Source organism: Polistes canadensis, unplaced genomic scaffold (assembly GCF_001313835.1).
Source record: "Polistes canadensis isolate GaletaPanama2010 unplaced genomic scaffold, ASM131383v1 scaffold_19, whole genome shotgun sequence".
NCBI classification, from domain to species: Eukaryota; Metazoa; Arthropoda; class Insecta; order Hymenoptera; family Vespidae; genus Polistes; species Polistes canadensis.
The window spans coordinates 628,201-644,491 of record NW_014569566.1 but is presented as its reverse complement, the minus strand read 5'-3'; the positions used below and the strand labels follow the sequence as shown (position 1 = coordinate 644,491).

The following is a 16,291-nucleotide window of genomic DNA, read 5'->3' as shown; positions in this document are numbered from 1 at the left end:
ACTAGTAACTAGATAGACGTAATTGGGTACATTGAAGGTTGGAATAATATTCTCTCAACGACGATTAGTTCCTTTCTCTTACTTTGTAAAGTTTCAACCAATCAGCATACGTTTATTAAAAAGCTACTTTTGGCCTATATTCGAATTATATACACTTTTTATTTTATCTTAAATATAAATAAGAAATAATAAATTATAATAATATAATAATTATTTAAGTTAGTATTAACATACACAATGAGATATAATTATTTTATATAATTAATGAAAATATATTTCATAGGTTATATTTTTCTTCTTCTCTTCTTCGTTTGACTTATTTGTTTATGAATGCTAAGAACGATAGGTCGATCCAAATCCAAGAATGTTATGGCATGTGTATGAATAAATTCAGTATTTGCAAATTAGTTGCTAAATAATATTTTTAAAAAACAAAATATCATTGCTCTTGTTGCGAGAATGAACGTAATTCATGTTAATTCAAAAAACGTTATTTTTATCTTCTTCGCGCTTTTATCACATATTGCTAAAGAAGTGCATATGTGCTACGGTAATGGTAAATTTCTTTCATATGTATTTATTATTATAATAATCATCTAATCAAATAGTAAAATAATTTCTTTGTATATTATTTGATATTACAGATCGTGTAATGAATTATGCTTTAAGAGATTCTAATGCAAATTCTACGCTTGTTTATAGCAATAAAAAAGTAAGTTTTGTTTCTTTACACACATATTACATTACATGCATATTTAACTATACATAATTATCTAAAAACGTAAAGATTTAATTTAAAATTGTATGTACTACCGTAGGAAGAAATTTTAGGTTTGTGTCCAGCTGGAGTACAGTGTAACGAGTTAGGAGCAGAATGTTTAAAATGTAATTTAAATTTCAGTTGTATATACGGAGATGTTTATATTGCAAATTGTACTATAGCGGAATATGTTAATTGTGTAGTACGTATTAAATAACCTAACGCTTCATAAATCTATTTGATTGTTTTCTTATTTCTCATTTTGTTTGTTTTTTTGTTTATAATTAGGGTAAACAGAGTTTTCAAAAAGAATACATATGCCGTTATTGTTATCAAACCGAACATTGGGAACATCAGTGTCATCTAAAAAATTCTTGTAGTTCTGTAGCGTCACCTCAACAATATTACAAGTATGTTAAATTAAAATAACATTATAAAATGATTATTTAAAGTATTCACTCTTTATGCGTACTTTTTTGTTTAGAACAAATTGTACAGTTAATAGTAACATATTATGTTTGGGTAAAAGAAAGTTTATGAAGAATTTACGATGCAATTGGACGGTAGGATACAAGTGGTCAACTGCATTGATATTGAGCGTTACTTTAGGAGGTTTTGGTGCAGATAGGTAATTTAAACTTCTAATATTATTGAAATTAAACTTCTAATAAGACTCTATACTCATTTAATGTTTAACGGTAAATAGAATTAGAGTCAGTGAGTAATAAAAAATGATGTGCATGTGCATCCTATTTCTGTTAGTATACATTGCATTAAATAGGTGTAAGAAGTTTCACTTCTTCCATGTGTGTTTATTGATAAGTATAGCATACACTTTTAGTTTTTTATCTTATTAATGATCTCTTATTTTTATTTTGCTGATATAATAAAATATTAGAGACATAAGTAATTTTTCAATAATTGCGATATTCAATAACTAAACAGGTTCTATTTGGGACATTGGCAAGAGGGTATTGGAAAATTATTTAGTTTTGGAGGACTCGGTGTATGGACTTTAATTGATGTAATATTAATTTCGATGAGATATTTAGGACCAGCGGATGGATCTCTTTATATTTAAATATTATATTAATCTCGTTAAAACTTATGTAAGATTATTTAACACTTTTCAAATTTGATGTAAAAAACTTTAAGTAATATATACCGTGCGTTGTTTCATTAGATTTAATTAAGAAATTTTTTATCATATGAAATTAATATTTGCTGACTTTTTAATTGTGAACTGAAACGATATGTGATATATATATATATATAAATACATGTAATTTTTTTTCTTATTAATATCAATTATTTATTGCTTAGTGTGTAGTATTTGATCCAAGTGTTTTTCGATATTTTTAAAGGCAACAATTGTATCTTCGATATCGTTTTCGTCGATCTGCAAAATAAAAAATAGAATATAAAAATGTATATCGTATTAATATTATATTTTATATACTAGATATAATTAGATATTTACTAGTATAGACTGATAACCGAGCTGTTTAATCAACCTAAGTTTTAAGTTCAATAAACCATGTGGAGTTTTAGAATATCGTAAACACGTAGTGTTGCTTAACAGATCAATATGAAAGGACCTGCGATAGTCAGAAATACATATGATAACATGTGTAATTATAAATATTATAATATAAATATATAATTATTTATTTATTTAGATTAATACCCTAAAGTTAGATGATCGAAACTAACACCCGGAATATAAATTCCTTTAGCAGGTGAATTGATAAGAACGTTTTGAATTTTCATTTCTTTGGAAAGTCCATTTACAATCGTGCATAAAATTTTAACAGATTTTCGTATATTCAATGCTACATACACATCAGTAATTAAATCATTTGGCAATTTAATATCCGGAGATTCAATTTGAATGGTATGTAGCAACAAACATAGACTCGCTCTTATTTTCCAGAATTTATTATTGTGCGCTTGAAGAAAAATACTTCTTTTAATGCATTCCTGTATCATCTAAAAAATATTTTTCTATATAAGATATTCATATAAAACATAAATATTGTAAATGATAAACGTATAACGTACAAATTCAGCTTTATATCCAAGAATCCATAAGGATAACAATATACGTAACAATTCCTTAGGTTCATCGTAGATAAAAGATTGTATGTTATCGATAAAATTGGTAATTTCCAACAATTGTACATCCGTTAATTTGTAATTTAATATACAAATGCTCCATAAAAAGCCATCTATGTATTTAGATTTATAGATTTGTTTCTTGTAGATATTAGATTTAACTTGAAATGTTTTGTTTATCAATGATAGACTTTCTACGATATCTTCAACTAGGCGTTTTAATACTTTGGGTTCCGAAAAGTACATATTGGAATATAATTTTAAAATATGAACTGCTGCTATTATTTCATATTTCTTACTATAGTTAACTATTTCTTTGTTTAAATTACTCGGACAAAAATCCTTGGAATTTCCAGCAAGTCGTAAAACTTTACACAAAGGTACCAAAAGATTCAAATTATTAACCAGAAATTTGGCTTCGTTTTCTATCAAATTTTCTAAATTTTTAATTTGTCTCGGTAATAATTTAATTCCACATTTAAAAAACGTCTCAGATACAATGCATTTTTCAAATAAGGACAAATCATCGAATTTGAGATATTTACAAAAGGCTCTAACATCCTTTCTTGCATTCTTATCTTTTCTCAAACCGAAGAAATAAAGACAAAATATAATTTCATCTTTATTAAAAATTTTATTAGTTATTTCTGTTTTTAAAGATTCGATGGCTTTATTATAAAAATTTAATTTTATTATTTTAGAATGTATTATATTATTGAAAAATATCAATGATCTAAAAATATCATAATGCGACATAGCCTCCAAAAGATTACAAAACTCAGTATCAATATCATTTATTTCATTAATCAATAAATGTATAGGCTGTTGATACATGGATTTTATTAACGCATTTAAAGTTTCTTTCTTTTCATTTTTGTTCAAATCTGTCAAAGATGAATTATATTGTTTAATATCTGTGGTAGCCTTTATTAAATTTTGTTGACATGTATTAGATAAAGTTTGTTTAACGTGCATGTTATTGTTCCAAGTTTCTTCTAAAAATTGTTGAATCATTAGATTGAACGATCTATAACATTTTGCATGAATTACATTATTTTTATTTCCTTCGTAAATTCGAAATGCGTTTGCAACTAATTTTAGAGTCCTATGTACATTTCTGTTCAACATGGTGAATAGAAATAAATGATTATTATTATTAAACGATTCACATTTATATTGATAAATAATAATATTAAATTTTTTTAATTAATTTTTATTCTATGACTTTTTATGAAAGTATATAAACCATTATTTCATATTTAATTTAGCGAATATTATTGAAATGTTATTGTCACTAACACGTGAGATATAACACGGCAAATACACTTGGTTCGAACGTAGGAATTGTTTCATTCTTTTAGTCATTTTTTCTTCTTAATCAAACGATATACGTAAGTTTATTTAATATACTACGAAAAAAATTAATTGTTCATTTAAAAAATTGTATATGAGATAAGTGTTATTAAATTTGATGCATTTGTATTTATAGATACTTTGTACACTTAACCTATAAAAACAAAATAATAATTATGTTCTTCAATTCAACAGGTTAAAAGGATAATATAAAAATATTAAATATATTTTAATTGAAGTATTTAAATGAATCTAGTAAAATGCCAACAGTCATAGCATTAGACGTATCTCTTTCGATGAGACGTCCTGCAACGGTTGGATCTGTGGGAAATGATAGTTCTCAAAGTGAACAATTAACAAGACATCATTTAGCAATTCATGGAATAAATGCATTGCTACATTACTTACAAACTAATTCCAAATTGGAATTTGTTTCCCTGGTAAAAATTAATAAATATATTCTTTTATTTGTTTACATGTTTTAAATTTAAAAGATTATTGAATTTTTTATAGCAGAATTTTATTTCAGGTATTATTTTCATCGCTTTATGAAGTATTATGTCCATTTACTCGTGACTATGATAGCATACGTGCAAAATTACAAAATATAGAAGAATGCGACAAGACTTGCATCGAAACAGCTTTACATGGCGTCAATAATGCAATTATGGCAGAATGGGGCAATACTACGGCTTGTCAAGTTGTTTTAATTACAGATGGTAATCCTGGAATTGGACCAATGTCTTTGGGAGATTCATTAAATTCTTTAAATGTGACGAGAGATATGAATCCGTTTCCATTACCTTTTCCATACCCAGGAAAATTAAGCGTCGTTTGTATTGCACCGACTCAAGGTAATATTTATTTACGATATATTTTATATTAGAGATTTATATTATATATATATATTTTTCTTATTTATATATTTATATAATTTAGATCCAAGCTTATCTGTAGGCTTACCTCTTTATCAGCGCCTAATTGATCTAGCTGGATGCGACAGTATAATTTTAGTCCCAGACTCTCCTCTCACAAAGCATTCTGTCGCAATATGTTTTCAGAAATTAGCGGAGACAAATTATGTGTCTTTCCAAGGCTATTTAAAGTGTGGCTATTTGGGTTCGCGTATTCTTCTATCTCCACCTCCCATGGTAATTTTTTTGTTAATAATTTTTATGTAAATGAAACTATTTTGTTTTTTGTATATTATTATCTTTAACTAAAACTTTTCATTACATACAGTTTATATCTATATATATATCTATATATATATATTTTTTTTAGCCATATACAAAAAAAAAAGATTTTGAATTGATATCTGGTTTAATGGTATCGAAAAATATTGAAATTTGTGGATTTATATCAGTGGCAGATGTTGGTAGTCCAAACGCTATTTCCAGACATTTAGTTTTGCCATTGCCCACTGAAAAAAATGCAAATATGCAAGGGGTGACATTGGAAGAGGAATCTGATGATACGGATGAGAACAGCGACGATGGAAAATCGCCATCTTTTTGTGTATTACTTCATGGAGCTCTGAAGGTTCTTTATTATCACTACTTATTATATTAGTTTTATAGAAAAGTATTTAATTAAGATAATTATTTGTAGGTAGAAACTATGGCAGCTCTATGTTTATTGAATAATGAATGGTTCGGCTTTATTTATTCCTGGGCAGATACAAAAAAGAAATCTAATTTAATGTTAACAGTTCTAGAACCAGGAGTTGATATCATACCATGGTTAGGTAATTTCAATAATTTAGGTCCAGTTGACACAGCTCAAGGAGCGCAAGTTTCTTTTCCTGTTAGACCTACAGAGAAAAGAAGTTATACACAAAATGCACCTTCGTGGATTCGACAACTAGGGTTACAATCGGATATTCAAAAAATTTTAAGACACGCTAGAAAATTGCCAGAGAAGACGCAAAATTTTTACAAGGTATGTTTAAGGTATCTGTCTATTGAATTTTTTGTTAATGTTTAAACAATTTTGATTCCTTTTTTCTTAATAGGAAGTAAATAGGTTACGCAGAGCAGCAGCTTCTATGGGTTTTGTAGAATTATTAGAAGGCTTAGCGTGTATACTGGAAAGAGAGTGTACATTGTTACCATCTAATTTAAATCCAGATTGCACGATACAGTTAGGACATGTTGCTACAATGTTACGTAAACCTGAATTTCTTGAACTCAGATATAATATTCCACCTACACGAACGAAATTTCATCAGGATGGTTCATAATAAAGTGATTAAACCATACATTTGCAATTTATGTATTTATATTAAATGTTAAGGTTAAAAATGACAGATATTAAGTATCAATGTGGTTTTTTTATAAGATAATAGTAAAATTTTATATTTTTTACTATAACGTTAATTATCTTTTTAATCATCGTTTAAAGTTTTAATAAGAAAATATATGATATCGTATAAACCCTTGGCAGTTTGCAGGCTAGAATATACATTAAGATCAGGAACATGAACGAATAACGTTTTGTGCGTTTTAATATTCAATGATTGATAAAATATGTATTCGCACAAATATCTTCCAGCATTATGGGAAACGCAAGCAGTGCATCCGCTTTCCTTTGAATTCTCATTAATACTGTCACAAAGTTTGTTAACATTTATGTTAGTTTCTAAAACACGACAAACGACCTGTAGTTCATGGGGCCATTTACCATCTATGTCCGGTTTTACGTAGCCTGCATTGTGAGCAATATGTTCTATAGTTAAGCAACATGCTTTGTAAGAAACACCAACGTGTATAACAATCTAAACAAAACAGTACCAATTAATCATCATGTTTACTAATTTAATTATTATTTAATTCATGAATTAAACAGCTACGTACTATAGGATCATACTCTTCCCATAATTTGGATATTTCTGTAGACACGTATTGGTAAGATACAGGTATCTGTTTTGTTATTAGTTGAATGTTACATAATTTTGATTGCGGCCACAATTTAGACAATTCTTTCACAGCTTCCCAACTTGCGTTAACAATATGTTTACCAAATGGCCCAAATCCAGTTATCAATATCGTTTTTCCATTTATACTTGTTTGATTTTCACGCATTTTTATGACTATTAAATTTCATAGATTTTCACTCAATGACTTTTTCAAATTTGAATACTCATTTATTATTAGTATATACATATACTTTACATAACAGTATTGTCAAATGTTTACAAAACGATAACTCATGTCATATTTAAATACCACGTTGATAGGTCCAAAGAGTATCTTCTTTTATGTCAACCAATCAAAGTGAAATTGCATTTCTACAAAGATATCAATTTTTACAATTTTTAATAAACAATATAAACAAAATAAAAAATAATAGAAAATATGGTATAAAAAATATGCTATATTAGGTAGCCATATCTTGGTCTTATCTAAATTATATTAAGCGTGTTTATTTTATCTATTGTTTTTAGAAAGATAGGAATGGTTAGATGCAAACTCATTATTTGAATTTAAATATAAAAGCTATTATTATTAATAAGAATAAAAAAAATGTATATTTTGTTTTAAGAAAAACTATGAAATATTACATATGGTGTAATATGTCTTTAAAGACTAAAGTATAAGACGTGTTTTATATTAATTTGTTTATTTAATCTTAAGTATTTTTTTGTGTTCTTACTTATCTGCTATTATTTTACTTACATTCTATAATCGTAACTACTCCATTTTTTACTTTCTATCTAATTTCTTTTCTTTTTCAATTATTATACAGCTTTTTCATATCTTTGACAATATTCGTATAGAATTAACCTAACTCATTTTAAAATTTTATTAAAATATAACTATACTATATATACTGTCAAAGAATATATATTATACTATCACATATACTATCAAAGAATACAGTATTCTTATTATTACTATCATCGCTTGAAGTACTCACTATCGCCCACTGGTCGTCAGGTTAGTAACTAAAAGGAATCTGGGTAGATAAAAAAGGGGACTTTTGAGCTTTTATGTACTTCTGTATTTTTTGGAAGTGATTACAATTTGAGAATATTTCTTTAACTGATCGACAGGTGGTAATGTATTGCTAGATATGTCGATAAAATAGGTCGATAATTTCGATTTAATATTTATCTAGAGGAAAGAAAATTTATTTTCTTTTGTAATCATTTCGACAAATGTTTATGACACTGTAATATAGTATATATCAATCGGCAATAATAATTCAGGGTTTTTTTTTTACTAGCTGAAACACGTCGGTAATAAAAGATTCTTCTTTTATCGATTGGTAAAAAGTTTGAATAATTTTGTTTCTTTTAAACAAACTGTTGCCCCTTTAAATTATATTTTTTCTGTACAAGTGTACATATAAATATAATTAAAAAAATATTTATTTTAAAAAGAGAACACAAAATATGGCTTATAGTTTAAAAATTATCTGATAAGCACAATGTCAGACGTCTTTATAAAGAATTCGCTTTTGATAGAAAGTATTATGGTTCAACTGTATATGATTAATAATGTAATCGGTAAGAAAATGCATTATTAAGCATAATAATGAGTATATATAAAAAAAAAAGAAGTCTAATGAATATAATTTATTTAATAACGAATGTGTGCTCTGTTGGAATCTTACGTACACACTTGTATTGTTATTCTAATCATTTAGGAATAGATGACGTGTAGGATTTAAGTGTGGCGACATCAAAAGAATGATTTACTTGTACTATCTTAAAGACGATGACAAGCCAACGATCAGAATAGGCTTGTCGTTCATGTCCGGTTTGTTTCGACTTTTTCTTTCTTTCTTTATTTCTTTCTCTCTCTCTCTCTCTCTCTCTCTCTCTTCCATCTTTCTCTTTTTCTCAGGCCCGTTAACATGCGACATTAATTTGCGTAAGGTGTGTTTTGGGGTGCTACTTGAAAAGGCAACGGATGTGGGTGCGCAATAGAAAGGAGTTGTGTCGAACAGAGGACAAGACGAGACGAGACGGTGAGGAAAAGAAAAGGAGAGCGCACTGACAAGAACGTCTCATGGCTCCTCTCATTTGCCTTTCAATGCAAAGCCTGTGTTGCCTGCTTCTCTTATTCTCCTCTTCTATCTCTTCTTCGTCATTGTGCACGACACGACCATTGTCGTACCTCGCGTATATCGCATTCATTCATTTCTTTCTACCTGTTCGTATTCCTATCGCGTGGGTGGCCACACATCGTACCGTGTCATTTTCGAAAAAAAAAAAAAAAAAAGAAATAAAAAGAAACTTTCCCCTAAATTTTGTCACCCCCCCCCCACCCTTCTTCCACCTTTTCCCTCTTCTTTTTTTTCTTCTTCTTCTTCTTCTTCTTCATCTTCTTTTTCTCTCGAAACAACAACGATAACAACCAAGCTCGATTTCGTTGAATACCATTATAAATATATACCATAATATGTTTTATCTCCTTATTCCTCGATTTCTAGACAGCTGCGTGTTTTATTCGACGATTATTCACGGTATTCTACAAAAAAAAAAAAATAGAAAATATATATATATAATTCGAGTAGCGTATATATATACATTTATTTGTTCAAAGATTTCTATCTCTTTTTTCCTACTGTCTTTCTATTGATAGAGATCTTTACACGAAGAAAGGTATTCTACACAGATAAACGCATAGACACGCACGCACACATACTAGAAGAAGATAGTTCGAGACGTTAACGAGCACGTTTCACGCTCGTCGCGTTACTTACTTACATCTTCAAGCTTTTGTCCTCACCTTAGCGCCATGTTTCCGGAATACCAGTCTATTACTTACTACTTATTTATTTCTATACTTCATACTTATCACACGTTTTTCTTTCTTAAGTATCTTGGCCATGTTTTGGGATACTAATTTACGACACGTTTTTTCCTTCTAACTCACGTAAATCCACGAAATTAGGATTTGCTTTTATGAGTTACGATTTATATCTATTTTAAAATTTTAGAACGAGTTAATCGTTATCGAATAACATCGTTATTTTGTATATTAATTAAAAGTCAGTTTCTTTGGGTGGGGTGGAGGAGGGGAGGGGATCTTTCTCGACGTTACTACCCATCGTCCCAGTTGGCAGTTTTCCACTTGAGAAGTAACGTAATAGTCCATATAATGGCCGTTAAACGGGCCGGTGGTAGACGAACCGAGGAAAGAATGAACAGAAATATGAAGAGGATGAGAAAAAGAAAGAAGGTGATGGTGGTGTTGGTGGTGGTGGTGGTGGTGGACAGCCTTAGGCAAACGGTGGTATGCTGCCAGCCGTACAAGTTTTCGAGGTGAGAGACCACAGACTGTTTGTATCGCTTAAGCTAATGAGGATACAGATGGCGATATTGTTGTCGAGCACACCAACACATCAAAATGTGTTCCTTCATCGTCCCCGGGGCGAATATGTAAGGGCAGAAAGAATAAGAATAAGGGAATCGTCGCAAGGTGCCTGCGAAAAGGCTAAAGCAGCAAAATAAAAAGATAGAAAGAAAGGAAGAAAGAAAGAAATAAAGAAAGGGAGTACTGATCAAAAGGGGTTGCCTCCGTTTGGTTTGATTCTTATCTCTGCCAGCCGGTCGTGGCTGCTACCGAGTTGTGATCGTATATTCTGATACCAAAGTCGGTGCACCCTCCTTTTAACTTAACTCTTTTCGCCAGAGCGAGAACCTGCGATGCTTAATGCACATTACATATATACACATATGCATATAGATATACATACACATAGAATTTCGCGGCGTTCGACTTTTCGGGGCCGCGCAGATGTGCACAACTCTGCACTGCTTACACGGCTGCGCATACCTGCGCATCTGGGCCGTCGCCTTGGGCACACGAGATCTCAGTCAGTCCTACTCTACTACCGTCATGATAAATTTCCTAGTAACCGATACGTCGTTATAATATATCTCGATTACTTTTTTCTTTTTCTTTTTTTTTTTTTTTTTAGAGATTTTCTATATTAGATTATATTTTTTTTTTTTTTTTTTTTTTTTTTTTTTTTTTAGAGATTTTCTATATTAGATTATATTTTAATTTAGTTTTCTTTTTCTTTTTCTTTTTAATTTAATTTAAATACAAGATAATGCTTTTTTTTTTAGGGAGTAACTTTGATTTGTTTCAAGTGTACTTTTAAACGATCGTTTTTGAAATAATATTTGTAAAATATTGGATTGGCAACCGAGTGTTTGCGGATTTTAAATGAGAAGGAAAATTGCAAAATTTTTCTTGAAAAATATAACTTTATTCAATGATAGGGGTATTGTCCGTTTTTGGTCGATGAGCTTTTGCCATCGTTCGGCCGGTATCATAATTTCACGCTCATACAATTTCTGATCATCGATATCAAAAAATTGAATTAAATGTGATTTGTCTATAGATAATATGCGCAATCATTTAGTTACCAACCCAAAATATAAATATTAGGAATACACGTATTTTGCAATCAGATTTGTACGTTTCGCAATCATACGTGGGGATTTTTCGCATGTACGATCAAGTACTTTAACGATTTTTAAAAATATAAGACAGACGGCACACGCGGAGTCTCATACAAAATCGTGCTCGATTCGTCGTTATCTTTATATAATTATCATGACTAATTATCGCGAATACATAATATAATAATCATACAAACACATATTAATGATTCTTATTTTTTGTTAGATTTTATCTCTCTTTTTCTCTTTTTTACCCTTTTACGAAACGAATCGGCGACGGTGGCCGAAGAGAAATTGTTAGCATCTGCTCGCGGTGGTCCAAATGGAAATAAATGTCTTCTGTTATACGAAGCTTCGAAGTATAAGGAAAAGTTGGACGACGAGAGGTACGCGTGCTCGTAAAATACAAGCGGAAAGAATTAAAACGAGTCAGGTATGTGAAAGAAAATAAAATGGGGGGGGGAAAAAAAAAAAGACAAGAAAAAAAAGAATGGTTAAAAGATGCTTCGAAATCTGTACAAAGATATTTCTACGCACACGTATGTATGTACGTACGTACGTGTGTGTACGTATATAGGTAGGTAGGTACGTTCGTAAAAAGAAAGGACGACTAAAGAAAAGATCGAAGAAGTGCGCGGAGAGCAGTTGTTTAAAAGAACAGACGCGATTTCACATCGCGCCCGTGATCCGCGATTTCACGGCAGCTGCTCTCGACAGGAAGTGAGACATCATACGCGTGTATGCCGGTTAACTTTCTTGCATAATGTGAAATCGGGAACGAAGGTATACCTCGTAGTAATAGTCTCTTGTCCTTTTAACCCTTTCACCAATCTATATTACTCGAATTTATATTACAAACGTTCCGGTAATTATCATCGGTAAATTTAATATTCTTTTATTAATGGAAAAATTTGACGATATTCTTTTTGGGAGGGGAATAATTTCATTTAAAAATTATTAATCCGTTAGTTAAAATTTTTTTTTTTTTAAAGTATGGATTTAAGATGCAGTTACTTAGAATATCTTGGCAAAATTAAATTTTCGAATTTTTGTTCAATTCGCTCTAGGACACACAAAATATATTATAAAATAAATATTTTAAAATAGCGTATAAGCTTTTCATTATTTCAATTCGATAAAATGTAATAACAAATAGCGAACAATATTTGTACACCGTTTGTTTTCCCATTGTCATAATTACCGGGCACGTTTAATCTGTGAAAAAGGTAGAACGATCTTTACGCGATCATTTCTTTTTGTTTTTTTTTTTTTTTTTTTAGAAAAGTATCTCACGTACGCGAAAGAGGGCGAAAACGTGCGAAAGTTCACGAGGAGGAGAATCTTAAGAGATCCTAGAGAAAGGTTAAAGAAGAAAAGGGGGTTGAACCGTGAATCGTGTTTGCAAATGTGTTGTTCGGAATAATGAACAATGAATTGTATCGGTCGGTCACGGTGCAATCGAACGAACAGAAACGTTTCTCGCTTGACGTGTAATTTCGAATACGATTAACGAAACGATAGTGGCACCTTACGCAGCAAAGCCAACGTTAAAACTCCTTTCCAGAGTTCGACCGACGAGAACTTCCGTTCCGTGGGCGGGACTCGCTAACGCATCTATAATTGCCTTATTAAACGGATAATAGAAGAAACTACCGGCTTTTGCTCTATTTCCGCGCACTTAGAATCTACATATTATTATTCTATTCCCCTAGCTTTTGATCTATTCTTTTCTTTTTTTTTTCTTTTTTTTTTCTTTACTTTTTATATTCTCTGCTTGCTAATTTTTATTATTTTCATTTCTTTTTCTTTTTTTCGATGCTGAATTATAGAAACGATGGGGAATTTGTACGCGTGTGTGTGTGTATTGAATTAGAATCAAATTAAACATGTTTCTTTGTTTATTTTATTAAAGTCTTTTGGGTCAAATATTTGACAAAGCAAAACGCGATACATAGTTAAAATTAAGAAGAATCATTTTATTTCAAATTAAATATATGAAATTTTGTGAAAAAATTGGTTTTAGGTTAGTTTTTGTTATAAAGTTAAAATATAATGAGATAGAGTACATAAGAGATGTTAAATATTTTGTATTGGAAGTCCTCCAAACCCGAATTTATACGGAGTATAAATAAATAAAAAAAAAAAAAAAATATGAAATTTTTGATTGCTATTTTGAGATGATCATTTCTATGAGGATAATCAAATATATTTTTATAACAAATAACAGAATATTTTACTAATCTAGTAGATAATTATTAATGATTAGTCTCTCATTATATTGTTTTGAAATTCTATTCTATTTTATTTTATCTTTAGCTACTACAAACTTAAATTTTTTAATGTTTTTTTTTTCTTTTCTTTTTTTTTGAGAGAGAAAGGGATTGTTCGTCGAGTAATAAAAAGTTTCAGCTATTTTCACATAACATAGTAGTTGGAAAATATCAACAATGATGGTTGTCGACGTTCTCTTAAATCCCTGTATTTCATTCTGGTAAGAGCTTTTTTCTCTGTTAACAGTAGTAAAGTAAGAGAAGTAAAGTAAACGACGTCTAGCGCATAAACTTGCTGGTTTACACTTATCTAAACATCTACGCTTCTAGTACTTACTTATTTAAGTACTTACTTTAAATTGCAACTGGACGAAGGTTCGTTTTATTCTTGTTATAATCCTTTGAACCTTAGTTACCTCGTTAACATGTTTACCAACGTTTAAATTATTACCATTAAAAAAAAAAGACACAAAACAAACAAACAGAATTGCAATAAATAATTTCGTCGATTGTTTTACACACAAAAAAACAATTCAAAATTTTATATATCAATTAATTTTTACGAACGATTATAAGAACTTAAAATACATCTTAATCGCATTTGTTGGGTGCGATGTTAATGTTATTTAAAAAAAAAGAAATGAATGTGTCTTTAAATCGGAAACATTATTATTAAAACATGAAGAAGAGGAAGAAGAAGAAGATGTTAGAAATAATTTCGAATTAGTATAGTGCGCATATACGGAAGTCAATTGAATGTTTGGAACTATTTCTTACGTCAATCGATACTTTACCATCTTTCTATAAACACTAAAGCCAACGTAGTTCGTCGACACTTATAATATGCTAACTATCATACACGTCGCGACAATCTTTGTAAGTACATACATACCTATGATATATATCAGTAGAACGTGTTTATTTTAGAACAACTGTCTATAACTTTACGTCTTTTTATTCCATTTAGAATCATAGTAGCGATAATAATATATTCATACACGCGCGTTAACTGTATCTAATAAATTAATAAATAAATTCAAAAAAGATATATATATATATATATATAGAAAAACGCGATAATCCGATTGATTATAAATATTAAACGTATCGTTTAACGTAAGAAAAAAAATCTAATATATTATATAACATTCCATACAATTGAATAATTAAAAATATTCTTAAACAATTTGAAAATGAGATTTCTCGATCGTTCGTAAAATGTTACTTTAACAAATATAATAGTTCGCGTTCTCACGAGAGTTGTTTCTACAAAAAATTGATCAAAGTTGAATCGCATCGGTAGTGAGTTATTTAAACGCATCTTCAATATTTTCTTGCTTGTAAAAACGAATACCCCCGCGAGCAAAAATGGGCGTGCTCGGAAGGATAAATTCTTGGTAGTGTCACGAAAAGGAAGGAAATGGATCTGCATTGATCCTCTCTTTCTCTCTCTCTCTTTCTTTTTCTCACGGTTATTACTTCTCACTTTAATTCATAACTTTGAGAAAGATTCCAAAAGAGAACAAGAAGAAGAAAGATGAGAAAGGTGAAAAGGAGGATGAGGAGGAGGAGGAGGAGGAAGTTGAGATGATCGCTCAAGGCGGGGGAGGAAAGAGTAAGAAAGACAGAGTAGTGAGGTGGGTACAAGATAAATAAGGATAGAAGAAGGAAGAAGAAGAAGAAGAAGAAGAGGAATGAGAAGAAGATAAAAAGAATCGAAAGAAGTTATGAAAATAAGGAGAAGCCGGAAGGGGGCGTACGATATATGCGCATGCGACGATCGACACGCAACCGAACGAGCACTCTAATTTTAGATCTTGTCACTCTGACGCCAGCTGGTGTGCCCCTCCCCACCCATTACCTGCGTTTACGCACACTCGAGTGCCGGCACGCTATGTACAATATATATATATATATATGTATGTATATATATAGGGATGTGCTATTCTTTCTTTATCCCTTTTATGTCATTTTATTCGTAGGAGTAAACGATTAATCGGTTGTTTTTTTTTTTTAGTTTATCATAATTTGTTTCCCTTAATTGTAACTTGTCTTAACAACGAGAAATGAATTTATTTGATAAATATAATCAATATGAAAGGTAATACAATGACGTTTGAGAAACGTGTAGTATAGTTTGTTAAAAAGTATAAAATATATATAGTTTGAGAAAAAGTATAAACGAGTAAATCCTTTTTTGGATTCTTTTTTGTGTATCAATGACAAATTATTGAATTTTATGAATTAATCGATGAATTTTTAATATATTTCTGAATAGGAGATAGGTAATCTTTTTGTTTGCAGCAGGCTTGTTTGTTTCATTATAGTATATTTTGTAGGAAGAGTATCAAGAGAGTATAGAAAGGGAGG

General features: G+C 30.0%; 4 protein-coding genes across 4 annotated transcripts; 2 read left to right on the top strand and 2 right to left on the bottom strand.

Annotated features, from left to right (window-relative positions):
• Nucleotides 1-265: 265 nt before the first annotated feature.
• Nucleotides 266-2,188, top strand: LOC106793865 (TM2 domain-containing protein almondex). The gene is made up of 6 exons (XM_014761128.1): nucleotides 266-556; nucleotides 645-712; nucleotides 819-962; nucleotides 1,049-1,170; nucleotides 1,245-1,388; nucleotides 1,706-2,188. The coding sequence occupies exons 1-6, from the start codon at nucleotides 460-462 to the stop codon at nucleotides 1,839-1,841; spliced, it is 711 nt and encodes a 236-aa protein (XP_014616614.1). The 5' UTR covers nucleotides 266-459; the 3' UTR covers nucleotides 1,842-2,188.
• Nucleotides 1,944-3,546, bottom strand: LOC106793864. Its single transcript, XM_014761126.1, has 4 exons — nucleotides 2,822-3,546; nucleotides 2,448-2,749; nucleotides 2,241-2,358; nucleotides 1,944-2,159 (listed from the first exon to the last, which is right to left on the bottom strand). The coding sequence occupies exons 1-4, from the start codon at nucleotides 3,119-3,121 to the stop codon at nucleotides 2,073-2,075; spliced, it is 807 nt and encodes a 268-aa protein (XP_014616612.1). The 5' UTR covers nucleotides 3,122-3,546; the 3' UTR covers nucleotides 1,944-2,072.
• Nucleotides 3,547-4,087: 541 nt separating this feature from the next.
• Nucleotides 4,088-7,023, top strand: LOC106793863 (von Willebrand factor A domain-containing protein 9). The gene is made up of 7 exons (XM_014761125.1): nucleotides 4,088-4,266; nucleotides 4,424-4,668; nucleotides 4,758-5,082; nucleotides 5,168-5,379; nucleotides 5,513-5,770; nucleotides 5,840-6,169; nucleotides 6,243-7,023. Exons 2-7 carry the CDS (start codon nucleotides 4,489-4,491, stop codon nucleotides 6,468-6,470), a joined length of 1,533 nt encoding a protein of 510 aa, XP_014616611.1. The 5' UTR covers nucleotides 4,088-4,266; nucleotides 4,424-4,488; the 3' UTR covers nucleotides 6,471-7,023.
• LOC106793866 (pyroglutamyl-peptidase 1) lies at nucleotides 6,490-8,110 on the bottom strand. Its single transcript, XM_014761129.1, has 3 exons — nucleotides 7,906-8,110; nucleotides 7,084-7,517; nucleotides 6,490-7,004 (listed from the first exon to the last, which is right to left on the bottom strand). Exons 2-3 carry the CDS (start codon nucleotides 7,309-7,311, stop codon nucleotides 6,615-6,617), a joined length of 618 nt encoding a protein of 205 aa, XP_014616615.1. The 5' UTR covers nucleotides 7,312-7,517; nucleotides 7,906-8,110; the 3' UTR covers nucleotides 6,490-6,614.
• Nucleotides 8,111-16,291: the final 8,181 nt, after the last annotated feature.